Below are 27,406 nucleotides of genomic sequence, written 5' to 3'. Positions count from 1 at the left end.
TGCCTGAAAGTCTATGGTGAAGCACGCTAGAAGAAAGGGGGACGGATGAGCGGAGGAAGAATGCTAGCAAACAGCTGGCCGCGTGGGACAAGGTGGACCCTCTTGGTCATGGCTGAAGTCTGTAGGAACCCTAACTAGAAGAACTCTTCCCAATCCTTGTAAACAGGCAAAAGGTGTTTCAAATTTCTATTGCTTCTGATGGAGAGGAGGGGCGGGGAAGTTTTCAGAACTCCTTTGGTCTGCATTTCTAAGAGGAAACATGTCTAACTAGTTGCAAGATGCCTTTCGATCTTGCCCCTCCTCAGGTTTATAGACTCCCACCCACCCACCCACCCAAATCAAAGACGCCAGTCTTTCGACCAGGAGAAAGGAAAGATGCCCTTTGCCATGGCCAGAGAAGCCCTCTGTCGTTTCTCAGCCTTCCTAGATGTTTGGCATCACAAAGTCCCAGAGAGCTGAGATGACTCCTGACTCCATCCCCATAGCCCCAAAGGACAGCAGAGCCAGAGGAGAGGCGGCAACACGGCAAGAGGGCCCCCAATGCTTCTTGTTGCTTCTAAAAGACACTAACGTACTTCATGCATTTTTGATTTCCTAACTAAAGTCTCTTTCCCCTTACAGGACAACCGGCAGAGGGGAAGTGGGGGGGGGGGGGCCCATCATGCAGGGCGCAGAAGTCCCCCGGTGGACACGAGTTAGTTCTGCTGCCATGGGGGCCACTGCTGCTTCTTGAGGGGAACAACTGGCCGCCGGTCCCCTCCGCAGGCTTGCTCTTGCCCCATGCTCTCCGAAGGCAAGCTGAAGGAGGAGTTGCTGGTTTTACTTGGGGACCAGCCCCCGAGACTGTGGGTAAAGCTGCGACCCAGAGGAGCTGGAGGAAGAAGAACCTCCAGACTTCCTTCCAGTTTTAGACCTGAAAGCATAAAATGAGATTATGTCATTCATGAGAAGCAAAATGGCTAGAAAAAACTTCACAGGACAGTTGAGAGGGCAAACAACGAGACGACAGGGCCCTTTTACAAAATAAAATGATACACAAGTGTGTCCCCAGCAAGCTCCTTATCTTACAGCTTCTAACCGGGGAGACACAAGCCATGCAGGGTAAGTCTTTACCTAGGGACTCCATCTTGTTCACATGGCTAGGGACAAAGGGAAGGAGTCCCAACAATAAGCTCTAAGGTAATGCTGAACTTAAAACAACTGCAACTTCAAGCAAAACTATCCTGTCCTAATTAACTATCATTTTGGATAAGGTCCGAGTGGAGAGAAAGGGGACTGCATGTTTTCACCTTTGTACCCTTGCTTAGCCTGAATGCTCAAACTAACCACATGTAATAATAACAACAACAACAACATTCGATTTATATACCGTGACTCACTGAAGGTCACCCAGCTGGCTTCAAGCGGAGGAGTGGGGAAGCAAACCTGGCTCTCCAGATTAGAGTCCTGCCGCTCTTAACCACTACACCAAACTGGCTCTCTTTCTGTGCCTCTGTTACCCTTCTCTGAATGCTATATGCCTGATCTCTGGAAACAGACCTATTTGGTCTTGCTAGCTGAAGAACAGTAACAGGGAGAGACAGCAGGATCTGAGTCCAGCAGCACCTTAGAGACTAACAAGATTTTCATTTATTTATTTTATTTGCTTCAACTTATATTCCGCCCTCCCCACACCTGCAGGCTCAGGGCAGATTACACTGCATGAACGTTTCAATAAAACATTACATTTCAAAAGATTTAAAACCACAAACGAATACAATATAAATATTTTAAAAATTACAAAATTACAAAGTTTCAACAGCAGCACACAAATCAATCCCTTTCTCACCCAACCGTTACTAAACGACTTCAACAGATAAGAAGATAAAAAAAAACACTCTGGTGGTGGATATTCCTGACAGGGAGAGCCACACTCTTTCTAAATCAGCCGGCAAGGCCCAACTCAATCCCAACCATACGCCTGGTGGAATAGCTCCATCTTACAGGCCCAACGGAAAGGTAACAGATCTTGCTGGGCTCTGGGCTCATTAGACAGAGCGTTCCACCAGGTTGGAGCCAGGACCGAAAAGGTCCCGGCTCTGGTCAAGGCCAGGCGGGCCTCCCTGGGACCAGGGACTGTTAATAGATGTTTATCACTAGATTGGAGCATCCTCTGGAGCTCGGACTCTCAAAAGCTTACACTCTGAAAACCTTGTTGGCCTCTAAGGTGCCACTGGACTCAAATCCTGCTGTTCTGTTGCAGATCAACACGGCTACCCACCTAAACTATCTTTAGGGAGGGATAGTGGGTATGTTCGCCATCCCTGGAGTGCAATGGCTTGAAATTGTGAAGTTATAATAGATCTCCCCCACGCTAGCCTATAGGAGCGAAGCGGGAGGCGCAGCCAGTAGGCAGAGGCTCTAAACAGCAGTGCTGGTACAAAGTGCTACGTGCACAACTCTGTTTAACAGGAGATGCTCTCAGAGTTGCTAGTAGCAGTAAGCTGTTACCCAATACATTTTTGGCATCCCTGGGAAGTGAGGGGAAAGGGTGGCATCACAAAGAGATCTGGAACAGCCATGGGGTTTGCCAACTTCCTGGGGACCAACCCAAAGGAACAGGGAGGGCTTCCTACACTTGGGTAATAAAATAACAAGGTTTTATATTGTTGACAGGCAGACACAGCCAATATTTGCATCTTCCTTCAATATTTACTTTGGGAGAAGAAGGGAGAAAAAACCACGTAAACCCTCTCTATATTTTTATCTCTGTGCTCTAAGCACAGAAAGTTCTGCCCTTCTACCAGACACCAGCTTCGAGGGGGAAACAACCAAATTTCGGTGGTTCAATTCTCAGAAGTTCAGCCTGAATATTACCCCTCAAATCAGAGCTCACCTGGACTTTGACTTCTTGTTTGATGTACTCTCGAAAGTGGAGGCATCCACTTGAATCTCATCTTCCTCTTGCAAAGCAGCCTCCAGAACCGCCTGGACGTGGGGGGCGACGGCTGGGCCTTCATAGTCCCTGGTCGTCCGGGTAGGCATGTCCAGTTCCAGCAGCACAATGTTTTCTGCCTAAGGATCGAGAGCCCAGAGCACTCAGACAGAGGTGTGGATGCCCGCTTGCGAGTTTATGATTTATTCCCTTGGGCGACTGCTTTACAGAGTCAAGGTTTGCCATGGGGGAGGACAGGGAGACGTGGACAAGAGTGGGAAAGGAGCAGGTTGCGCCAAAGGCTCAATGACAGTAGAGTCATTTGAGGACCAATTTTCTCAGGGGTCACCCTTCAACTTCCCTTCTTCCAGAGGTCCAGGGAAGCTAGCACCTCGTGCGGGGGAGGAAGTGCCCCAGAACTGGGGATAATCAAGGATGGTTTTAAAAGGGCAATTAGCATAGTTGTAATATATGTATTTTTAACATGCGCTATCTAGCCTGAGCCTCTGAAGATGGCATCAGTTGGCCAATGACTCCATCTATCACCATGCAGGAAAACCCGTTCCTTGCCCACTAAATCTCACTGCCCTGTTTTCAACACAGCCCCTAAATAAGCCCATCAGTTCTACAGAGATCAGAGAGGAATCCCTCCTAGATGCAGAACACAGCTAAGTAGGTTTCAACGTTTGAGATAAAGGTGTTTTTTAAAGCTACCTGGTGCTCCTACAGAACTAAGGAGAATTCATTCACTCCGTGATATACGATCTTTTCTGTGGGATCAATCAGCGGCTTGAATCCCAGGGAGCATTTCTGGTTGGCTGAGGGTGGAAGGATGGGATTGTCCATCAGCAGAACGTGACTTCTTCACCTCCCCCTCCCACTGCAGCATAAACTGTTCCCCAGAACGTGGCTTGGAGAGCAAGCTGGGTTGCAGAAAGGAGAGAGGCGGCAAGGAAGCTGCACTCTGCGGATGGACCCACCGCCACCATCAACAGAAATGCTCTGTGGGATTCGTGCCGGTTGTCCGAAAGTGCTGTACCTTTTTCAGACGTGTCCAGATTGTAATTCAGCACAAAAATAGAAGCTGCCTTATGAATCAGACTATGGGTCCGTCAAGGTTAGTATAGTCTACTCGGAATGGCCGTGGCTCTCCAGGATCAAGGTTTCTCACACCACCTGCCTAACCCTTTCCATTGCAGATTGCAGGGATTGAACCTGGGACCTTCTGCATGCCAAGTAAAGGCTCTACCGCTGAGCCACAGCCCCTCCCCTAATAAAGTAGCGCAGAACAGATTCTTACAAACTCAGGACATTCAATGTATTGTCGAAGGCTTTCACGGCCGGAGAACGATGGTTGTTGTGGGTTTTCCGGGCTGTATTGGATCAGCGCATTTGTTAGCCAGTACTAACCAGGGTGTCATGTCTGCCCATCCATGCCATTATTTGATGCTGACCTGTGTTACTGAACCAGTGTTTCATGCCATAACTTGATGTCATATTACCATGCCATAACTGCTTTGCTTTCAGACTTGCTTTGCTTTCACAGACTTTCACAGCAGCTGCAAATACCTAATCAAAGGAGCGCTCAGAGCGTCTGACCTTGTACGCGGCTCACTCCCATGAATACTGTGTCTCAACTTTGATCTCCTGCCTTCTCATTGTCTGGACTTGATAACTGAAATATGCGAGAAGGTCTCAAGAATGGTTCCCGCCAAAAGTATAATTGCTGGTGGGAGGGGGGAGAGGAGCGATTGTCTTTAAGTAGAATGGTTTCCCCTTGTATTGTTATTCCTGTCAAATTGATCCTTACTGCTTAGCAGCTTACCTTGCTTCTGAGTAACCCTATGGACATATCTGTGGAAATGATTTGATTTCTGAATAAAGCCATTTAACCCAGGGCCTGGAATACTTGCAGCGATGGTACAGGGATCTATCTGCCATAGCCTGTCACCCGTAGCCTGGCACAGGGCATATTTTCTTTTGCCATTTCCTGTCTCAAACAGACAGTGATTCTAGGCCTGCTGCTGGCATCTGCAGCGTGGCATGACTTGGCTTGCTTTGTGACGATTCTGTGATTACTCCTTAAGGTGGCAGCAATCTGCCTTTGGCGACATCCAGGGCTCACTGTAAACCAGCGCCCTCGGTTCTTCCTTCTGCGCACACTGATGATAGATTCGATTGAGAGGAGATGCTGATAATCCTGTGCCTAGAGCCTTTGGCGCTCTTCCCTGCTGTGAGTCATGTCTCAGTAGGTTTGTTTCTCCAGGTGATGTGTGTGTGTGAGGTGGGGGGGGCGGTTCTTTTGCTCCTTCTACGGCAGACTTGTAATAAGGCTTGCTGGGAACCCTGAACAGTCACCAAGGTGGGGGTCGTTCAACGGAGGTTTCTGCCCTTCAAGGGTGGACTGGTTGGGTAGGGCAGGAGCCGAGGATACAAGTAAGTCTGAACAGCCTCCCTTCTCTGTATGGCAGCCGCATCCGTTGCCTGTCGTTCTAGTGGATCACTCTGAGCCTTTGTATTTTGAGGGAGGGTTAAGTTTTAACCCCTATTCCCTCCAACCCATCATCATCATCATCATCACCACCACAATGACAACAACATTTGATTTATATACCACCCTTCAGGACTACTTAACGGCCACTCAGAGTGGTTTACAAAGTGTGTACTTATTATCCTCACGACAATCACCCTGTGAGGTGGGTGGGGCTGAGAGAGCTCCGACTGACCCAAGGTCACCCAGCTGGCTTCAAGCGGAAGAGTGGGGAACCAAACCTGGCTCTCCAGATTAGAGTCCTGCCGCTCTTAAACACTACACTGAACTGGCACTTTGAAGAACTTATTTAAAGCCTCACAAAATGTTTCTGAGTTAGCGCTTACCCTATACCGGGCCTCCGGCTGGACCATCATAAACATCCTGGCGTGGTGGCTGAGAGGTCTCTTGTACCCCACTGCCGATACTGGCCTCTTCATCATTGGCTGATTCCTGGCAAGAGAAAACTACATCAACTACGGCGTTGACGAAAAGTGGTCAGCTTTTCCAAGCAGCCTGCTGAGCTTCTTCCACGCAGTCCCTTCAACTCCCGCCACCACCGGCCTTCCGCAGCTCTCTCTGCTTTCCTCTTAAGTCCCACGTTGAGCTGCCATGCTAAAGGGCCACAAACACCCATGTCCCTGCCTAAATACTGTCAGGGAGTGAGCAACTAAGATGGGGATGTGACAGCTACCAGGGGAACACTTGGAGAGGTCCCAGAACCATGGGCCAGCAGAGGGGGATGTGCTAGCCTATTCCACAATTTAACTATTTATCACTGGACTGGAGCGGAAATCTGACAGATCCTCTCCCCACCGTGCAGGTGAGCGATGAACGCGGATGCTGCTGCCTCGTTTCAAACCTCCAAGAGAGAGAGAGTTCCAGAGCCCTGCAGGCTGCAGCCCCCCAAACCACCGCAAGAGAGAGAAGCAGGTGTCCTTCACTTGCCTTCTCTTGTGCTGAAATGCATTCCTCAGATTATACTCAGCATCCATGTTAGGGAGGCCTAGAGATCTTTTTTTAGAGAAGGCTCTCTGTGCCTACCTTGTGAAAAGATGAGGCTGGCCCTACTTGGGCAATATATGCAAGAACAAGCGCTCAAAGAACAAGGCCTGATCTCCTCTTCTACAAAGCCACCTGTCCCAAGAAGAGCTCAGCTGCCTCAGCCTGCCTAATCCACAGCCTTTTACCCACTGTGGCCAGGCAGATGCCTTCAGAAAACCACACAACAGGCATGAAGGCCGCAACAATGAACGTGGACATATACTCCAGCTGGACTCCAGTGCCCAAAAAGGTGACATCAAGCACAGCCTCCAACGCAGCGGCGCTGCTACCAAAGGTGCTTTTTATGAATTGGGAACGCTATGCTAGAGGACTCGTTTGTATAGAAACTGGGAATCCTCATTGACCTGACAGTTTGGGAGCAAAATCCCAGCCGAGCGAATCAGTTTTAAGGGCCTGATGCAACTCTGCTAAGTCTGTGATGTCCAAAGCCAGTCCCAGGTCATGCGCCAGACAAAGGAGCTGCACGGCAACTTAAGCTAGATTTCAGATTTTATGCAGTGGGACACACAAAAATATAAAGATCTCATGCCGTAACAGGCAAATGCTGCTGTTTATATTATAGTATGTACCACGCGGTGCCTCGGAGTGCAGCAAATACACTGGAGGATCAAAATCAGGCATCCAACCAGCCAACATCCCATATCAACCGTGAGCAGCAGAGAAAGCTCAGGCCATGATGGCAAAGGAAGGGAGGCTTGGAAGGACTGGTGCGCTACACTCGGGAGGGAACGTGCTGCTACTGATGGAGTCTTTTGAGGATGGGTTGGACTGAAAATCAAAGTAAGTCAAACTGGGCATGGCCTTCCCTGTACACATCCAAGAGGGGAGGTCAACTCACTCCAGCCGGGTGATGGGGTGCAATTTCCACTGGTCCTCCTCCTCATCAAAGAACGATCTATTCATGATCTTGTTCTTCTCTCCCAGGGGAATAAAGTTTTCAATAATCAGGTGCCTGTGGAGAGGCAAGAGAAGACGCAGCTTAAGACGGTTTCTTCACTCTGACCCCCCGCTAAGAGGCTAGTTTTGAAGGAGAGCCTTAAGTACAGGGCCCGCGCAGAACCCGACAGATGCCTGAGACCTACTTCAGCTTCAGCTCCCGCGTGAGCTCATTCTGCGTTTGCTCCAGCTCTTGCCGCTCTTTGATGTGTTCTTCTTGGAGGTCATGGATCTCAGCCTTCACAGCCTGAAGCTTTGAAAACAGCTGGAAGAGATGGGCAGAGCGTAAGGCATCAAAGTCCCTGCCTACCTGTGCATCACAATGTAGAGATGAACCTTGACAGTCAGGTGCTCCAATCGACACAGCCAATGACCCGTAAAAAACAGATTGTCCTTCGGGAGAACTGCTAGGCCTAACTATCTTCAGATCTAGGGGCTTATGCACCCCCTCCATTACAAAAGAAAACATCAAACTAAAGTGAATCTCCCTCTGCCCAAACGGGCAAAGAGGCAACATGAAACAGAAACAAATCTTACAATATTAGAACATAACAGCAGCTCTATTCCACACGGGATTTTACTCGAGATATTTGCTCAAGGCCATTCTGTCTGCTTCACGCCCAAGTGGAGTCTCTGAAGCTGGATTCTCCCAAGCCCAACCAGCACTCCTGCCCTCTCCACATCGGCTCTCAGCCCACATTTCCCTGCTTAGGAGTCCCAAATGCTTAGTGTTATTTAGGCAAGACAGCAGCACTCTGCTGCACCTCTTTGTTCTGCCATAACCTAAGGCAGGTCTCGTCAGTGGCTCCAAGCGACGTTTTTATTTGCTTGTTTCCCTTTTTAAAAGAGAAGGGTTAACAGGATGCACTGGAGGACAGAGTTTCTTTTTATCTTAAGGAGCTGCATGGAAGACAGTTATTTTGGACGGTGCCGCTTTTCCACCCCTATGTGTGAGGCTGCACCTGTAGAACTCTCTCCAGTGCTACACCACTCTTGGGACAGAGAAGTCCTCCCCTGCTTTTTATCTCACCACCCTGTAGCAGGGGTCCCCAACCTTTTTGATCCTGTGAGCACCTTTGAAATCGAAACCACAAAATGGCTGCCATGGGAGGCAGAGCCAACCACAAAATGGCTACTGTAAGAGGTATAGCGCCCCCCCACACACACACACACAAAGGAGGCCCAATTGCAGGAGAAAAGAGGGGTAACTTTAAAAATACACTGGGGAAGAGAAGTGAGAGTGAATCAAACCAACACTGTGGTGGCAGCTGCCACTTAAACAGTGCTCTAAAAAATCTGCACAGCTGACCAGATCTCCAACCGCCAGTCAGATGCCCTGCTGGGCAAAAGCCTCACCTGGACCCACCCACTTTCCAAAAAATCTTGGCAGGCACCAAGAAAGATGTCAGTGGGCATCAGTGTTTAGCTGGTCCTAACTCTGAAACGACTGAACGCTTCTCTTCTATTACACATTAAACTGATAATCGTACCAGAAGAAAAGCAGCAGGTGGGATCCAGGACTGGGCTAGGAAGGGAAAACAGCCCTGGAGCACGTCAAGCCAAGCGGCCCCTGCTGTGGTCCAGTCCAGCACTTCGGGGCCGCTCAGCTCAGAGGGGCTGCCTGTGGGCATTCGCTCACCCACTGCCTCATCCCCAAGGCTGGAAGCAGGACAGGAAGAGACAGTGGGGAAGCTGACACAAACTGTCCTTGTTGATGGGGGTCCCCTGAGCAGAACTAAGGGGGCTTGGTTCCGCTTGCTCCTGGCCTCCATTGACTCTCTAGAGCAGTGGCCCACTGGGAAATTTCTCTGCAAGTTAAACGGCCAGCCTGTCCCTGGTTGGATTCTACCAGCTCTCTGAGTGTTTCCCTGCCTTCCCAGAAGTCTGTTTTGACACACACACCCCAGTGAAGACAGGAATAGTGAAGACCATCTCTTGTTGCTCTGGAGCCCGCATAAAATGGTAGGATCCAACTTAACTGTCTCAGTTTCCAGCACTTTTAGGACAAAGATGTACAATTACTGGATCACAGGCCAGATCTGGCTCTTCAGTCCAGGATTTTGAGACGGCCAGCTTTGCCATGGCATGAGTGAAATGTTATATGTCCCAAGAGGTGACCAGGCTCTGGCCAAGTGCTCTAGCTACTTTTCAAACCTGCATAAAAACTGTATGCCGCTGATTTAATAAGGCAGTCTGAACTCGAAGATGAGCCTCACGAGCACCTGATACAAGACAAGAGGTTCCAAGCAGCATGGCCTACACCCAGATGAAGACCCCCCCACCCCGTCCCCAGGAGTTCCACAGGCACTTCTCTGTTCACGTGACTAGTCATGTTCAAATTACAAAACGTGAACCTCGTTTGGGGATCAATTATGATCCAGATGAAGGATACGTTTCCGCAACTAAAATGACCCGGCTTCCCTACCATGACTGTGGTGCCCTTTGCTGAATGGTTATTATGAACTAGAACGAAAATACAGCGGGAGACAGGCTGGTTCACTTTAGAGTGTAAGGTTTAGCCCGCTCCTAGCAAGCTGCCCCAACCAGGACACTACCCGTTTTGAGGCTGCGTACTCTAATGCGAGCACCGAGAGACAGGACTGGGATTTCTGCTGGTGAGCCGCCCACCCCGCTGCCCCACAGACTCGCAGCCTGAGCTGATGGAGGAGGTCTCAGCCTGGGCTGGTCGCTCTGGGGGGCTTCAACATCCACGCTGAGGCTGTCTTGTCAGGAGCAGTTCAGGTTCTCATGGCCTCCACTGGCCTGTCTCAAGCAATAATCGGCACTGCACATTGAGCAGGTCTCGTTCTTGAGCTGGTATCTTGTTCTGAGCAGGATGTAGGTGATCTGAAGGTAAAGGACCTATCGCTATTTACTCAGGTTTAGACTTACAGGGATACCAAGACTCTACAGGGCTGGGGGATCTATTAAAATGGCCTGCCCCTGGAGCCAACTGGATCTGAATGGCCTTCTGAGGGTCTACGGGATTTCCCCACTGATACGGCTGGTGCTCCGGTCAACACCCTGGGTGACTTCTGGAATGAGGAAATGACCTGGCAGTTGACACGATCACTCTCAGGCGCCCTCTGGCAAGTGTTAGAGCCCCAGGTACCCCCTTGGGTAACTGAAGGGCCGCAGGCAACTTAAAGACAAGGGAGATGGCTAGAGCAACAGTGGTGGGAGGACAAGAAATGGTAGAAATCTGACAGAAGTGGCCTATTTTATCTTCTAAGATCTGTCAAAGAAGTGGACTTCCTCAACTCAATGCTTTTAAGAGTAAAATAGACACCTTTTGCCTTCCACCGGAATTCCAGGTTCTCATCCAATTGAATACAACGAAAATTTTGTGAGGGTTTGTGTGCATGTGTCTTTTAGATGGATGTGTTTTTATTTTGATGAAAATAAAGCTGCCTTATACTGAGCCAGACCACTGGGCCCATCGCTACTCCAGCAGAAAGCTGCTCTTCCTATCTAAAAATGCGAGAGCTGGCTACCTAGGCATCTCTGTCGGGCATCCATTTGTTGCTTTTCTCACCTGTCCACTAGAATGCAAGCCCTCCCCCATGCCTAGCTGGTTCGGCATAGAGACATGCTGAGGAGATGAATGTGTTATGTGCCGTCAAGTCGCCTCCGACCTATGGCGGCCCTATGAACGAAATATCTCCCAAATATCATATTATTAACAGCCTTGCTCAGATACTGCAAACTGGCTTCTTTTATGGTCCAGCCATCTCGTTTTGGGTCTCCCTCTTTTCCTACCGCCTTCCACTTTCCCTAGCATTATTGACTTTTCCAGAGAATCTCATCTTCTCATGATGTGATCAAAGTACGATAGCCTCAGTTATGTCCTTTTAGCTTCTTGGAGAATTCGGGCTTGATTTGATCTAGGTGATGAATAGCATGCAGCTTTCAGCTTCTTTCTGCCATACTTGCATCGTAGTCCGAGTCTGGTCAAAGAAAGCTAACTGGAGGGGAACTGGGTGAGCTGAGAAGCCACCTTTTCAGGACTCAGTGAATCGCCCCACAACTCAAGCGCCAATCAAGGCCGAGCTGTTGATTAGTGTTTCAGCTGCGTAAAAATCTAGGGAGTGAACTTGGGAGTCCCTCTGAGAACGTCTCCCAAGGTCCAATCACTGGGGAACGCAGAGTCTGCTCCGCAGGTGTTACTGATCAGCCCAGCCACCACACATCTGAAATAGGCCACAGCCTGACAACACCTGCAACTCTGAGTTCAGCCATTTTTACCAAAAGCCAGGCTTTGGGCTGACAGTTTCCTTACACACCAAAATTCCCCAAACGCCTGGCCAAAAAGTGACCAACATTTCCTACCGCACTCTGTAACTTGTCTCGGCAATCATGAGCTCTCAAAGCACCATAACCTGAACTTGTCTTTTCCCTCCTCTGCCAAACTGAAATTCTTTAGGATTGTAACTCTTTGATGTCCTATGACAACTGCACAGCTTTTAGGAAATAATCTTGAGGGCCTTATTTTGCCCATCTTGGACCTACACAACTCTACTGACTGTCTACAGTGGTGTAATATAAGCCCTCTGGGCATAGATCTGAGAGGTGAAGCCCCATCGAAATGCTTGGGAGATGCCAAAGACTACAGCCCTTAGCCCAACACTGACACCAAAACGCAGCAAGCCAATTTTTTAAAAACTCCCTTATATGAACAGCCCTTGGCAACAAGAAGTCTATGCTGCTACCCAGTGCCAAGGAGGCCCTTACCTTTTTAAGTTTTTTTGTTTTAATGTCCACCTCCTGCTGCAGGGAGCTATATGTCTCCTTGAGCTCTAAGGTCTCTTCGTCTCGACTTTCCATCTGTTGCTGAATTTCTCGCTCCCGGCGTTTCTGGAGGAAATCACAAAGAGGGTTATTGCACCCAAGCTATGTCTAGCACTCAAGAATTAGGGTTTAAATCAATTTGGCCTGGAACACAGCACTGTTGGGATACATTCCCTTAATTTACAAGGGGAAAATACCTTTAAATGAGTATTTCACACTCTAAAAATGTGTGGATTGTATTTTCACCCTATTTTAAATAGTTTAACATTTTGGAGAGGGTTTGTTCTGGCCTTTTTCTGGCTCTGATGGATTCCATGATATTGTGTGGGGTGTGTGGTGCCCATAGGTCATAGCTGACTTATGACGACCCCTGGCAGGATTTTTATGGCAAGAGACTATCTGAGCTGGCTTGTCATTGCCTGCCTCTGCAACCCTGGTCTCCCATCCAATTACTAACCAAGGCCAACCCTGCTTAGCTTCTGAGATCTGACGAGATCTGGCTCATGGTCACGGCGGATTACTAAGAAAAAACTGACGGTCTGATCCTAGGCATATTTACACAGAAGCAACTCTCGATTTGCAGCCTACTCTCACACATCTCAAGCTGGACTTTTAAAAGGGCAAAAACAGTAAGAGACAATTAGATGTCTCTTAGTGAAAAGATGTTTCCTATGTTTAACCACTTGCAGCTTCTTTGAAGACCCTGTAATGTTTTTACTTTACAAGTTTTCACAGGGCATCCAACCAATGAATTTCACAGGCCTCATATATGAAGAAGCAAATGCGGGAAGAAAAAAGAATATTTGTAGGTGATCCTCACAAAAATGACCTGGCCTGCAGAAGAGCACTCTTAACTAGCTAAATGAAACTGTATCTGACTTGAGTCAGATACTGACGAGAGCCATTTTGGTGTAGTGGTTAAGAGCGCGGGACTCTAATCTGGAGTACCGGGTTTGATTCCCCACTCCTCCACTTGAAGCCAGCTGGGTGATCTTGGGTCAGTCACAGCTTCTCGGAGCTCTCTCAGCCCCACCCACCTCACAGGGTGTTTTGTTGTGCGGATAATAACGGCATACTTTGTAAACCGCTCTGAGTGGGTGTTAAGTCATCCTAAAGGGCGGTATATAAATCGAATGTTGTTGTTGTTGTTATTAACAAGAAAAATGGGATGTAAATGTGGGGGAAAGCACATCAAAAACTCCATGTTCGGAGTGTGGACACTGGACAGCGTATACAAAAAGAACAGACTCTCTGGTTTCAAATCCGGCTTCTGGGCTTCCCAGAAGTATTTGGATGATCTGATCTGGACACAGAATACTGGATGAGACCCACCTCTGGGTTCCAGCTTCACAGAGCTCTTGCTAAATTCAGAATGGTACTTATTTGTTTCCAAAGGACTTGTCCAGGAAAACTGCCAGTGGACTTTGTCCAAATAGCGAGTACCATCCTCTTCGAGCACGAACACAGCAGAAAAATGCAAGTCATTTCTCAGGGAGCCGAGATAAGAACAGCCCTGCCGGATCAGACCAGCCGTCCTTGTCCAGCATCGTATCTCACACAGTGGCCAACCAGTTAGTCTCGAGGACCAACAACAGGGGCGTGCAGGCTGAGGCCTTCCCCCATGCTCTTCCTCCGTGCACTCTGGCAGCACAGACCGCCTGATCCCCATCTCACCTGCTCAGCGATCTCCTGCCGCTTCTGTTCCAAAATTTTCTGCTGCTCGTTTGTGTGATCAACAATATTTTTTCCTCCAACAAGAAGCTTGCTTTCCATTGCCTGAAAGGGGGAAGAGGGTCGGGGGAACCAATTACAAAAATAGCATCTTACGGAGCCATGCAGTGTTAGCAGAAAACAGTATTTTGGGATACAAAGGGTGCCCCAGATTCACCTAGGAAAGATAACAGGAACATTCTCAACTCTGTATGCAGCTGATCAACAGATATTGCTCCTTGGAAGTTACAGCACAACATCATGAGCTGCCTATTCCTCACCAATATCACGGTAGATAATATTCTGGCCATGGCTTATTGGAAAAGAGTAACTTTTGGATCAGAAGCACAGATTCCAAGCAGATCTTTGGGAGCATCTTGGGCTAACTGTAATTTATAACTTGTATTTTTAACCTTTTTGGGCAGTAACATTGATATATATTTTATGTACATAGAGGAAACACAAACCTAATTCATCACACACGATAATTCATCGTAGATAGAATAAATTATCTGTGCTCCTTAATATATTACACCTGTTCTGCATTACTTTCTAGGCTTAGTTAGTTTCTAGGCTCAATTCAAGGCATGGACTCTCAGAGTCTTTCATGGGCTAGGACCCTCATATTTAAAGGACCACCTCGCCCAGTATGCCCCACTGAGACAGCTTCACTCGTCTGAGCAAAGCTTCTTGAAGATGCCACCCTGCAAATGGGGAGGGTCAGCAGCTGCCCATATCTGAGTGTTGCTGTGAGTCACAGCACCTACTGCATCCTTGTCTCCTACCAATATAAGGCCCGCTCTTTTCAGCCGTCCAATTTCTAGACTGAGGAAAGAAGGCAGGGTGTGTTTTTAAGCCTGAGCGCAGAACCCCACCCAGAAACCCGACTGCCTCCCTCCACTCCGAATCTGCCGAGGGACAAAGGCCACCCTACCTTGATTTTGGCGCTCAGCTTTTCTGCCGCTTCCTTCTCGCGCTTCAGATCTTCCATCTTCTTCTCCTTTTCCTTCAGCAGCCTCATCTTCTCCTCTGCCACCAAGCTGTGATCCTCCAGGATTGCATTCTTCTCTACCTCCAGCTTTTCTTGCTGCTCCCTCCAGTAGTCGTCTTTATCACCCCCTTCCTCCTCACCTTCTTCACCGTCCTCCTCCTCTTCCTCCTCCCCACCAACGCCACCACCTCCGTCCCTTCTCCTCTCCTTCTTCTTCCTTTTGCCAACAGACCGCTTTTCCAGTTGGGCTTTAAGCCGAGCGATCTCCTCCTGGAATTCTCGCAGAAGGGCATCCTTGGGGTCTTCATTCACTCTGGGCTTGTTCTTGATGTTCTTGGCACGGTTGGCGTATCGCAGGGTAGTCAGGGTCTCCTCGACATTATACGAGGCAGGGCCAATGTTAGCCACCATCACTGTCTTAGCATTGCCACCTAAGGAGTCCTGAAGCAGCCGGGTTAGCTTTGAGTCCCGATACGGAATGTGAGTGCTTTTGCCATCGACCAGGGCAGATATGACATTGCCCAGCGCTGAAAGAGAAAGGTTGATCTTGGTGGCTTCTTTCAGCCTCTCCCCTTGGGCTCCAGTCTTAGCCTGGCGCTCACTGCCCGCAAGGTCCACCAGGTTCAGTTTGCCCACTCGTATGTGGTTCTCCCCATCGAGCCCCACCTCACTGCATTCAATGGTGATCACAAAAATGGCATGGGAACGGGAGCTGTGCTCGTTCATATTGGTAGCCCCCACCGAGCGATTCAGGTTCCCCACATTCATGACATGTTCTATTTCCTTGACGCTTTTTGTGACAAAAGATGACAGATCTTTTACGTACACTCCCGTGTCCGGCCTCTCCTTCAGTTCCAGCCTCCTGGACTGATCCTTTGATAACAAGTCTCTGATTTCTTCTTGGTAGATCTCTAAATAAGAGGCCCTTACCAGGTACTGCTGGTTCTGAGACCGGGAGATGTGCGTGAAAATATGATCAAAGGAATTGGGGATCACCCCTCGTTTCTCGGGATCACCACGCACACCTTCCATTGTGTAGGTCTTCCCTGTCCCCGTCTGCCCATAGGCAAAGATGGTTCCGTTGAAGCCCTGCAGCACCGAGTCCACCAGAGGTCGGAAGGTCTCATCATACAGTTCGACCTGTTTGGAACTCCAGTCATAGACAGCGTCAAAAGTGAACGTTTTTGGCAGCTCATGAGAAGTCCCTTTGGGGTTCTTCACTGACACCTGCCCCAACTTGACGTCCACTTCAACTACTTGTTCATAGGAAGCCGCTTTCTCTTTGCTGTTCATCGGCCGGCATCGCACCACAACTCTGACCGACTCGGAGCTCTTTAGCTTTGACATGATGACCGGCTGAAGCTACGAGAGAGCCCACAAACAACAGAGCTGAGGCAGGCAGGGGTGCTTCCAAACCTAGAGAGAAACAAAGGCAACAGTAAAGCATGGCAGATGGTATCAGACTAGCTTTTATAGACTACTGGATGGCACGCCTGGTTTTCCCGCTGGAGACAAAAGCACAGATCCCAGCTAAGCTAGGAAGAGCAACAACCCCTCTCTTGGCATTATAGTCAGGTACAACTGCAACACTGAGAGATCTCTCAGTCTTTTGGTGCTACACCTCTGAAGATGCCAGCCACAGCTGCTGGCGAAACATCAGGAACTACAATGCCAAGACCATGGCAATACAGCCCGGAAAACCCACAACAACCAACAACTGCAACAGTTTCTGTACCATGCACCTGACGAAGGGAACTTGATTCTCGAAAGCTTATGCTACAATAAAATTGGTTAGTCTTAAAGGTGCTACTGGACTCTTTTTGAGAGAGAACAACATATGCAATAAAGGTTTTGTCTTCGTAAGATACTACTTAATGGTTCTTATTCTCCTGAATTAGTCACTGGACGTTCTTTTTTTAAAAAATGTGTGACATTCCTTTCTTCCATCCTTCAATGTCTTTCCTTACAATTAAGAATGCTGTTTGTGAAAGTTAAACTACCTCGATGACTTCTTTTAGAACAGCCACCTGTGTAAGTCACTGTATTGAGCACAAATCCAGAGGAGTTTGCCACGTTAGTCTGTAGTTGCAAAATAGTTAAAGAGTCCAGTCGCGCCTTTAAGACTAACCAACTTAGATGTGGTTATTCCATCTTCTCGAAAAATTTTGCCGCTAAAAATACAATTACCTCCCTCTGGAGAGACAAAAGACCTCCAACCATCTCGTGTTTGGGATTGTTTTATTATGGCCAAACTTACGAATCACATACAATGTTTAGAAAATCCTTATTTTAAATCTACATTCACTGAACAATGGTTACCTGTCTTACACCATTTCTTAAGCAAAGATCCAGTGGTTAAAAACATCTCATTCAAGGATTACTTTATGATTCTTACTTGCTACTGAACATCTTCTTTATATAATTGCTTTATCCTCTTCTTGTAACTGTTAACTGCATCTTTTTTCTGACACAATAGATGTTATTGTTAAAAAGTAAGGAAGCCGAACCTCTGTATGTTAACACGTTAGTTAGTTAAACCCTTTTTTATGTTTTCCTGTTCTGTATTATGACCTAATAAAACTTAATAAAAAATAAAATATAAAAAGACTAACCAACTTTATTGTAGCATAAGCTTTTGAGAACCACAACTCTCTTCATCAGATGCAGATAAAGTTGGTTAGTTTTAAAGGAGCTACTGGACTCTTTATTGTATAAAAGCACACACCTCTACATATATTTACCTCTACATATATTTAACTGTGCAAAGCCATCTAGCATTACTTCCTTTCTCCTTCCTTTTCTCTTTTTCTTTTTATTGGGCTTTCCCTCTTATTAATAAAACAATAAAGCATTAAAACAAACGAACAAACATGCACAAAGCAGTGAAGATGTCTATGTATATATATTATATCAGCTGGGAGCTTGTAGGGGTGAGAATTTGGAAATCTCACTCCACCTTCCAGGATCCTCTAAGCTCTAGGGAGCTTCAGCAAGCTCATGTTCTTTGCCTTCCATCCCCCTACCCTTTAACCGACATTCAACTGCCCTCAACATTCCCTCCCTTCCGGAGCTTTTCCAGACCTCCCAACATTCCCTCCCTTCCGGAGCTTTTCCAGACCTCCCAACATTCCCTCCCTTACGGAGCATTTTCAGACATGTTTCTTCTTCGGGGAGGGGGCTGTCTTTTCCCCCTTCTGCCTAATTTGCCAAGATAGTTTTCTGCATACCTGGGGCATTCACCAAGCATGCAGAGAACCTGTGGATGGCTCAGATCTTCTGCTCTGATTACCTACACTGGGGCCAGCCAGTTACCATTAAATATACTGAGATCCATTTTTAAAAAACAGTATACACTCATTAAGTCAGACATTTGCACAAACTGTTTTTGCTTACAGAGGGATTGAGAAGCCTCTATCTATCCTTGTAGTACATTTTAATCCCACCCTTCCTCCGAAGACCTCAGGCCAGCATACATAGATCACTCGGCCCCATTTTATTCTCACAACAACTCTGCAAGGTAGGCGAGTGTTACAAGCCCGAGTTACCAGTTTCTGGTAACGTACACACAGCATAAGCAGAACAGGTTTTCACTGGTAGGGGAGGTTATTTTTAATCAGATGCCAGCATGGTGTAGTGGATAGAGTGTCAGACTAAGATATTAGCTTGCAGATTCAGCAGTTGAACAAGCTGCTCGGGGTATCTTAAGCTTTATATTCTGGAGCACTGTTCTCAAGCTTCTGCTTTTTCTGACACTGAAAAGGGTTTTACTTCTCTAAAAAGGGTTTTACTTTCCTCTGTCTGGTGAAGGGAGCTCTGACTCTTGAGAGCTCATGGCCTGGAAGTCTAGTGGGTCTTCAAGGGGCTGCTGGACTCAAAGCTTGCTCTTCTACTACAGACCAACAGGGCTACCCACCTGAAACCTTTGTCTGAATCATTAGCACAACAAAATACAAAATGACTCATTACTAGGAAACTAAAGAAACTCTAGCCAGAACTATACACTGCAGAAAACACATGGGGTTTTTTTGGTGGCAGCCCATCTCCTTCTCCTCTACAAAGTGCAATGTTACAGAATGCATGATGTGACATCATTGCGCTTTGAATTCCCCCCCCAGCCCCCACCCCGTCTGCTGGCTGATGCCTCAGGAAGCAAAGCATCAGAACATCTCGCAGTGAACTATGCAGCAGTACACATTAGAGAGGCAACGACACGGACCACAGCGAGACACATTTCCAAGCAGCCCAAGCGGGCAAGGCTGTCTCCAGTGCCCCAGTGCACAGCTTCAAGGGAGAGCACCGTCCCTTTCAGTCCCCTGCAGCTGCACTTGAGGGTCAGAGCTCTGGCAGCCATGAGCGCTTGGGGCGATAAGGGTTCCGCCGATCCTCTCGAGTGATCGCCCCTGGGCATTCTACCTGGCACCTGTGGCTTCCTTTCACCCCTCGAAGACTTCGGCTGGAGTCTACAGTGCCACAGCCTGGCGGAACAGGACAGTCAATGGACGCTGAGGCAAGGGCAGCTATTGCCTGAGGAGCAGCACTGCTCCATACTGCTATACCGGAGCAATGTCCTCAGCTGACTCACAAGACCAGCACAGAACCCCCAAGAGCAATGCAACCCTGGCAAAGCTTCTGAAACATTTATTTGTGATCCCGTCTGATGACAGAATCAGGCCATGTGAAACGTTAGTCTTTATTCTGTGTGGAAGCATGAATAGATGGATGCATCCCTAAGAAAATACAGACTGCATTTCCCTTAGCAATGCAGGTGTATGGGAAGAGGTCACGAGGTGTGTGTATCAGGGAAAAGGTTTACCAGGTCGGGAGGTGGTGGCTTCCAGACAGACTGAGCCTACATTTTCCTAGAAACTCGTTTTTCTGTTTTGGGGCCAGGGTTGGGCAATATGGATGGCCGCCAAACTTCATTGTGTAAACTGCTTTTTATGCTTTTAATGTTGATTTTATTGTAAACGTATTTATCTAAGTTGTGATCCGCTCTGAGCTCAGTCATGGAGAGAGAGGTTAATAAATCCTATCTTTCTACATAAAAGGCAAGCTGTATTGCTGACGATGCAGTTCTTATCCCGGTGTACCTGCGCGGGAGCACCAGGATAAAAAGTGTGTCATAGCAAATACGGCCTCCGGAGGGTGCCACGCAGGCTGTACCTCCAGAGGGTGCCGTGGCCACGGGATGACCAGGTGAGTGGGCCCATCGTCCTGGAGGGTGCTGCCACCACAGGACAGCCTGGGCAGCCGGGGCGTCGTTCCAGAAGGCGCCGTCAACATGGGACCACCAGCATTCCTGAGTTTTCTAAGGCCTGGGTTTTTTTTTCAAAACGGGTTCTGTTGCTAGTAAATAAATAAAAGCAGCAGCCCTTTCCTTATGAATCCAGGCATTTAATAGCACTTAGCTAATTTGGGGGTTTTACCCACCCCTGCAATGGAAACATCCGGAACACGGATACGATCCAAACAACAGAATCCAACATCCCATTCTAGCGCTCTTGGCAGAAACACAGAGAAACACTCCAAGAGTGTCAAGTGTGTCAGGTAGGGCTGACTACAACTTCAGCAGGAAACAGAATCCTGCCTGGCCACCTTCCAGCACAACATGCCATGGCTCGCATCCCCAAACCTTTAGCATTCCTCCAGAAGCAGCTCCGTATGGGCATGTGATGAACCAAATATACTGGCTAAGCCTTCCTTAGAGCCTTGGAAAGTTTGGGAGTAACTTCGGTAGTGTACAAAGCAAAAAAAATCAGGGCGTCTTAAGCTGCAAGAAGCATCTTCCAGGATCCTTATCACTTCTCCATCTGTATCCTTAGTGCATAATTTAAAGAACGTGTGACTGCCCCGCCCCCGTAACGAAGGCAAATATTCAAACATTTAACACAGACAAATTCTCTCTTAGCAGATTTTAAAACTTGCTGTCAAACGAGTAATAATTAAGGATGGAAACAGCATAGATTTTCTTCCATTATCGTTTTTTGGCAGCATGGGTGAAGTCAAATGGAAAGCTGCAGCATGGTTCAGCGGCATATTAAAGGCTGACAACATTTATTTCGATATAAGCTTTCCTGAGCCGCGGCCCACTTCATCAGGTACGTCTCCAAAAAATCAAAACTGAGAACCCTTCTTATAAGCAGCAGGTTACAAGGGGGTTAATTCCTCATGAGACTTTCAAGTGTAGATTCACTGTGTGGAAAAAGAGGAGGTAGAGGTGTGACTCCCATCACAAAACTTCAGGGTGTGACCTCCCCGTATGCTTGAAACAGAATTAGCAATTGCAAGTAGCAGGGGGAGGAAAAAGATTATCTGTTCAAACAGATACACAAGGTGAGAAGTTTAAGTGAAAATTAACTGATACTGGTACAAAGTTATAGCCTGGTAAAGCACGCTAAGAGCAGCCAATCAAAATTTCTACAAAGTGGGTCCTGTAGAGTTTCTAGAGATTGTAGTCAGCAAGGGAGTCTAACAGTGCAATCCTAAGGAGAGTTACACCAGTCTAAGCCCATTGAAATCAATGGGCTTAGACCAGAGTAACTCTCTTTAGGATTGCACTGTTAGTCCCTCTTTAAGCCAGGATGATATGTAGAGTTTAATTTCTTCTAATTCAGCACTTTTGCATTGTCTATTTCTTTTGAGGTCAGAATAGGGGGTCTGGCTTTTTAAAAAAATTCTTTATTTTTGATTTTTTTTAGCAAATAGAACAAATACAATAAATACAATATATACAGGAAGTGAACAGTGAACTCTGAAAATTGCAACAAAGGGGGTGTGAAATTTACACAGATAAAAGGGATTGTACAATAGTATTTGATAACTAATATATTTCTATAATTCTAAGATGGTCAGGAACTAGTCTTAATAAGCTATCATTCTATTGCATGAATTCCAGAAACGGATGCCATTTCTCAAAAAAGTCGGGGTGCTGCAATAGTAAGTCCAGGGAGATTAAAATGTCCTTTGACTGGTTTCTGGATGTTGTGATTTCTCACATCCTACTCGTGTTATTCAATTCCGAGCTAGACGGGCCAGTCGTTCATCTCTGGATACGCACTTCTACAGCTACTGGAGGTTTAATAACAACAACAACAACAACAACAACAACATTCGATTTATATACCGCCCTTCAGGACAACTTAATGCCCACTGAGAGCGGTTTACAAAGTATGTTATGATTACCCCACAACAATCCCCCTGTGAGGTGGGTGGGGCTGAGAGAGCTCTGAGAGAGCTGTGACTCGCCCAAGGTCACCCAGCTGGCTTCAAGTGGAGGAGTGGGGAATCAAATCTGGCTCTCCAGATTAGAGTCCCGTGCTCTTAACCGCTACACCAAACTGGCTCTCTGCCTTAGGGATTCTAAGTACAGGATAAAAAGATGGTGATTATTTTAAGTTACCCAACAAAGAACATGAACTTGTGCTTATGGAATCAGATTTTATGAAAATTACTGGGCAACTGAAAAAGGAGAGGGACGGAAGTCGGGTGGGAGGGACCAGCATCTTCAGCTTGATGCATTCCCAAAGCCTCTGGCAGGCACATCATGAAAGACAAAAAAAAGGTAGCTAAAAGATCTCTGTGAGCGGCACCCTAAGTTAGCAATGGAACCTCCAGAATTTTACTCTGCCAAAGGGAGCAGCGGAGAAAGCCGCTGTTGGGAAGCAGAAGCAAATAAACAGGTCAACCAGCCGCAGGAAGAAAACACTGCAAACGGTGCTAAGGCAAAAGCCCTGCCCTGAAAGCACCTCTCTCTCTGCAGGCACTGACTAGAAACCAGAACAATAAGGAAACACCCTTCCATATGAGAAAAAAAAATTCTACGAAGCAGTTGCTGGCTTACCTAAACATGTGCAACTGTGCAGTAAATGCAAGAAATTAAATATGCAAATTATCTGTAGCTAACTGCCTCGTGATCAATGCAGTCCCCAGAGCTGACTCCCCACCCCACACACCTGCTTTATACAACCTTTTATATCACAGCCCTGTCCAGAAACGCCCTTCACCCTCGAAGCGATCTGGCCTGAACCCAAATTGACTCTAATCCACTACGTTCCGAGATTCAGATTGCATTTTCAATTGGCTCCAGCATAGAATACGGGAAGCAATTCAAATCCTGTTTTCCTGGAGTACAAGATGAAGTCATGCCTGAAAAAAATAAGTGCTGCCATGGTTTGAAATTAATTTAATGTGGCAGTTCAATCATCAGAGAGTTTTAGATGTCAGAAATGGAGGAGACCAATTAATTCAATCAGCCTGTGCCGCTGGAGCCAATGAACCAACACAAGATTACTACCTATATATTCTGGGACTGTCTTTAATTTAATTTCAATAGGGCTCAAATAAAGAACCCCACCCTCCCCGTCAAGGCTGAGCAGACGGATGTTGCTGGGAAGCGAAATCTACTTAAAACTTTCAGGCATTTTAAGATGTAATTACGTCCCCTCGTTAGCATCACTCAACTCCTGGGATTTCACCCAACAAGCAAGCAATTGGCTTGTTTCATTCTAAAATCTCTCTCAAGAGAGATTTCTGTCTCTATCACAAAAGCAATATTCCAGATGGGAACAAAAGTGCCACCACGGGAAGGTATTAGGAGAAAGGTGGACTTCAACTGACTCTACCAAGTGCATATCAGGAATTATGCCTTTATCTAAAATAATATAAAGCTGTTTTTTAAAAAGAAAAATCAAAAAGAGTCCAGTAGCACCTTTAAGATTAACCAATTTTATTGTAGCATAAGCTTTCGAGAATCACAGTTCTCTTTGTCAGATGCATGGAGGGCAAAAAGAGAAACTGGTCAGATATAGAGGAGGAGAGGGGGGGCGGGGTAGATGCAAACATCTCCTTCTGATATGCAGAAGCAAACAGCTCCTTCTGATGTGGAGATCAGTTTGCTTCTGTAAAGGTTCAGAGGACTTAGCCGTGTTAGTCTTTAGGAGCAAAATCAAAAAGAGTCCAGCAGCACCTCCAAGACCAACCAATTCCACTGCAGCACAAGCCTTCGAGAACCACAGCTCTATCAGAAGGAGATGTTTGCATCTACCCCGCCCCCCCTCCTCTATATCTGACCAGTTTCTCTTTTTGCCCTCCATGCATCTGACAAAGAGAACTGTGTTTCTCAAAAGCTTATGCTACAATAAAATTGGTTAGTCTTAAAGGTGCTACTGGATTCTTTTTGATTTTAAAAAGAAAAGATCTGTGAAATCTAAGGAAACCAAATATTTATTTAAAATACTTTTACCTGACTTTTCTCCTAAAAAGGACTCAGAGACAGATATGTCTTGGATAAATGTTATTTCTCTCACATTTCCACTTAAAATCTGAGACAGAGCCCATATGCAGGATCAAAAGAAGTATAGCTGATTCAACACAGCTTGCATCTACCTTATGAAGTTTTAGACTATAGCCAAGCCTGGACGTGCCACAAAAAATTCCTGTTTACTGGTGTATTTTACTTTTCCTCTAAACATTTGCACCCGAGGAATCCTGTATGGTTTGAAAGCTGGCAGGGCTTTTAAACAATTTGGTGACCCAGTAAGTGGCATTTCAGCTATTCCATGTCTCGTATCACCGGCATTACCCACCAAAGAAAAAGCCGTACTTGGAAGCCTGCAGACACCCACAGCCCAAACTAATGAAGACTTACTCCACTCTAACTTTAGACTGAAATAATTCTGCACAGACTGTAATACCTGTTGCCAGAAGAAGGAGGCATCTATTTGGAAGACGCTGAAGTTCTTGCTGGCTGGGGCTGGCAACACCTTTTTTCAGACAGACACAAGGCTTAGAATTATAGTCATCTGGCTTCTCTCCAAGAAAGCAACCTTTGCTGTCCTTCATCGCCAGCACAGTCTAAAGAAAACGTTACCTCATGTCTACTCACCAGTAGCTTAACATTCTCAGATGGTGGTGGAGAGTGTCCTCAAGTCATAGCTGTCTTATGGCAAATCTCTTCTGGGGTTTTCAAGGCAAGAGACTAACAGAGGTGGTTTGCCGTTGCCTGCCTCTACAACTCTGGCCTTCGTTGGAGGCTTCCCATCCAATTACTAACCAAGGCCGACCCTGCTTAGCTTCTGAGATCTGATGAGATCAGGCTCAACTGGGCTACCCAGGTCAGGGCAACATTCCCAGACGCTCCACTCTTATTCACAACCATATCCGGCTATGTAAAACTTGCATGTGTTTTACAATTCTAGAGGTTCTCATTTTACAGCTACAGAATCACCATCAAAAGAGTAAGATGGCGCCTTTCATCAAGGCCCAATGTCAACTGGGTAGATGTATAACAAAAAACTCTTCATCAGACAGAATGCAAAAGTAGCTAAATCTCAGGTCGGTCTTACGGAGCAAAGCTGGTTACAAAGACATTTGAAATCATGCTAATTCATTCATTCGCCATTGCTTCCTCTCCCCCCCCTCCAAAGGCATCATCTTAGCCTTTTTGGGTGTCTTGCTGTTTGAAAACAACACGGCAAGAGTTAACAGAAATTTAACATCTTCACCACAGATCTGATAAAATCAGTAAGTTTTTTCAGAGCGACGCAGACTGCAAAAAAATTATAACTGCTGATAAATGCAAGGGTGTAGCACTGAACGCTGCATTTCACAGCAGAGGGACAGAGATGGAGCAACGTACAGAAACATGTAACACAAGTCTATTCAGAACACAAACACAGTCCTGCAAAAAGATGAAACAAACACTGTTGTCCAGCAACTGAATCAAATTTCTTCTTCCACCCAAAGATAGGGGGCAAGCACTTCTCTTTCCACTGCAACAGCAAAGGTAGACACAGCGATGCAGGCAGCTTTTGCACAGATGAGCAATAAAAGTCTCAGAACAAAGACCTGCATCCACCTGTGTGGCAATCGGGTTTCCTCTTGAACATCTGAACGCACATTCCCAGGTCTGAAAGGCTAGGGGAGCGTTACATCTCCATGTATACACAGGCCAACCTAATGCACGTCCTCTTGGAAGAAAGACTTACAGAATTTAGTGGGATTTAGCTCCAAATTGTTTGTAAGATGAGGAGCTGGGACAAGTCTCTCTCTCTCTCTCTCTCTCTCTCTCTCTCTCTCATACACACACATGGGGCCTTGCATTTTGGACACAATCCTATCCAATCAATACACTTTGGTAGATATGAATGTGAACTCACAGAGGGCTGTGTCGCCCCCCCCCCCAGACTTTACACATATACTCAAGAAAACATAGGATTTACTATCCTTTAATATCCTCACTATGCACGGTGAAAAACAGAGCAAAACCCCCATGTCCTAACAGCAGTCTTGCTGGATCAGACTTTCCAAGAGTGGCCAATCAAACATTGTTAAGAAAGACCAGAAGCATGGTACACACACACACATTGCCTCCCCCCAATGCTCCCCAGCATCTGCCAACCGGATGCAATTTGCCTCCGAACAGAGGTCCAGTTGGGCTATCCTGACTAATCCCCAGTAAGAAATCATAGAACCATAGGGTTGGAAGGGACATCCAAGTCATCTAGTCCAACTCCCTGCATAAAGTAAGAAATTAACAATTACCTCCCCACAACACACACACACACCCAGGGACCCCTGCTCCAAGCCCAGAAGATGGCAAAATCCACCCTTTATCCAGGTGCCCAACTTCCTTTTAACAACCGATCTCCAGACTACAGTTCCCCTGGAGGAAATGGCAGCTTGGGGGTGGGGGCTCTATGGCATTATACCCTGCCGAGTTTTCCCCCTCCCCAATTCCTGCCCTTCCCCTCAATCTCTAGGACTCCCCACCCCCAATCTCCAGGAATTTCCCAACCCCCAAGTTGGTAACCCTGAGATCCAAGCCAGTGGCTTCTACTCTCCACATCTCATAGTAAAGGAAGGCTGACTCGCAGGAACGGTTGCCAACTCTTGGGTGGGAAATCCCTGGAGATTTGGGGGGGGGGACCTGGAAAGGGTGAGGTTTGGGGAGGGGAGGCCCCCAGTAGGGTATAATGCCACAGAGAAACACACACACACACACACACCCCGCCTCCAAAGCTGCCATTTTCTCCAGGGGAACTGAAATCTAAGGCCTGGAGATCAGTTATAATTCAAGGAGTCTCCAGGCTCCACCTGGAGGTTGGGAACCGGAATCGTAGCAGTCGTGCCAGGGAGGCCAGACCCCTCCCCCACTAAAGGGCGTGACCTTTCGCGGGGGGAGGTCATCCCAAACACCCCCCGGCCCCTTTTCTGATTGACACGCTTGCGCCAGGCCTGACGAGGCTTCCTCACGTGCCCCCCCAGGGCCCCCTCCCCCGTTCGGACCCGCCCGCCTGTGGAGGCCGCCCTGCAGGCCCAGCGTTGCCAAGCAACGGAAGGGGAGGGGGACCGCTCACCTGCGCCGTCACCATGGAGCCCCCCTCCCGCGGCGGCCGCCGCAGCACCGGATACGGGAGGGGAGGGGAGGGGAGGGAGCCAGGCCCAGCCGCCGCGGCCGCCGCTCACTTCCTTG

General features: G+C 47.3%; 1 protein-coding gene across 1 annotated transcript; it reads right to left on the bottom strand.

Annotated features, from left to right (window-relative positions):
- Positions 1-338: 338 nt before the first annotated feature.
- Positions 339-27,406, bottom strand: KIF3B (kinesin family member 3B). Its single transcript, XM_054981870.1, has 9 exons — positions 27,291-27,406; positions 14,878-16,350; positions 13,908-14,009; positions 12,177-12,299; positions 7,592-7,710; positions 7,348-7,461; positions 5,792-5,897; positions 2,876-3,054; positions 339-913 (listed from the first exon to the last, which is right to left on the bottom strand). The coding sequence occupies exons 2-9, from the start codon at positions 16,279-16,281 to the stop codon at positions 820-822; spliced, it is 2,241 nt and encodes a 746-aa protein (XP_054837845.1). The 5' UTR covers positions 16,282-16,350; positions 27,291-27,406; the 3' UTR covers positions 339-819.

The sequence above is a fragment of the Eublepharis macularius genome, chromosome 5, assembly GCF_028583425.1.
Source record: "Eublepharis macularius isolate TG4126 chromosome 5, MPM_Emac_v1.0, whole genome shotgun sequence".
NCBI classification, from domain to species: domain Eukaryota; kingdom Metazoa; phylum Chordata; class Lepidosauria; order Squamata; family Eublepharidae; genus Eublepharis; species Eublepharis macularius.
Note: the sequence above shows the minus strand (reverse complement) of the source record. Positions and strands in the feature narration are given on the sequence as shown.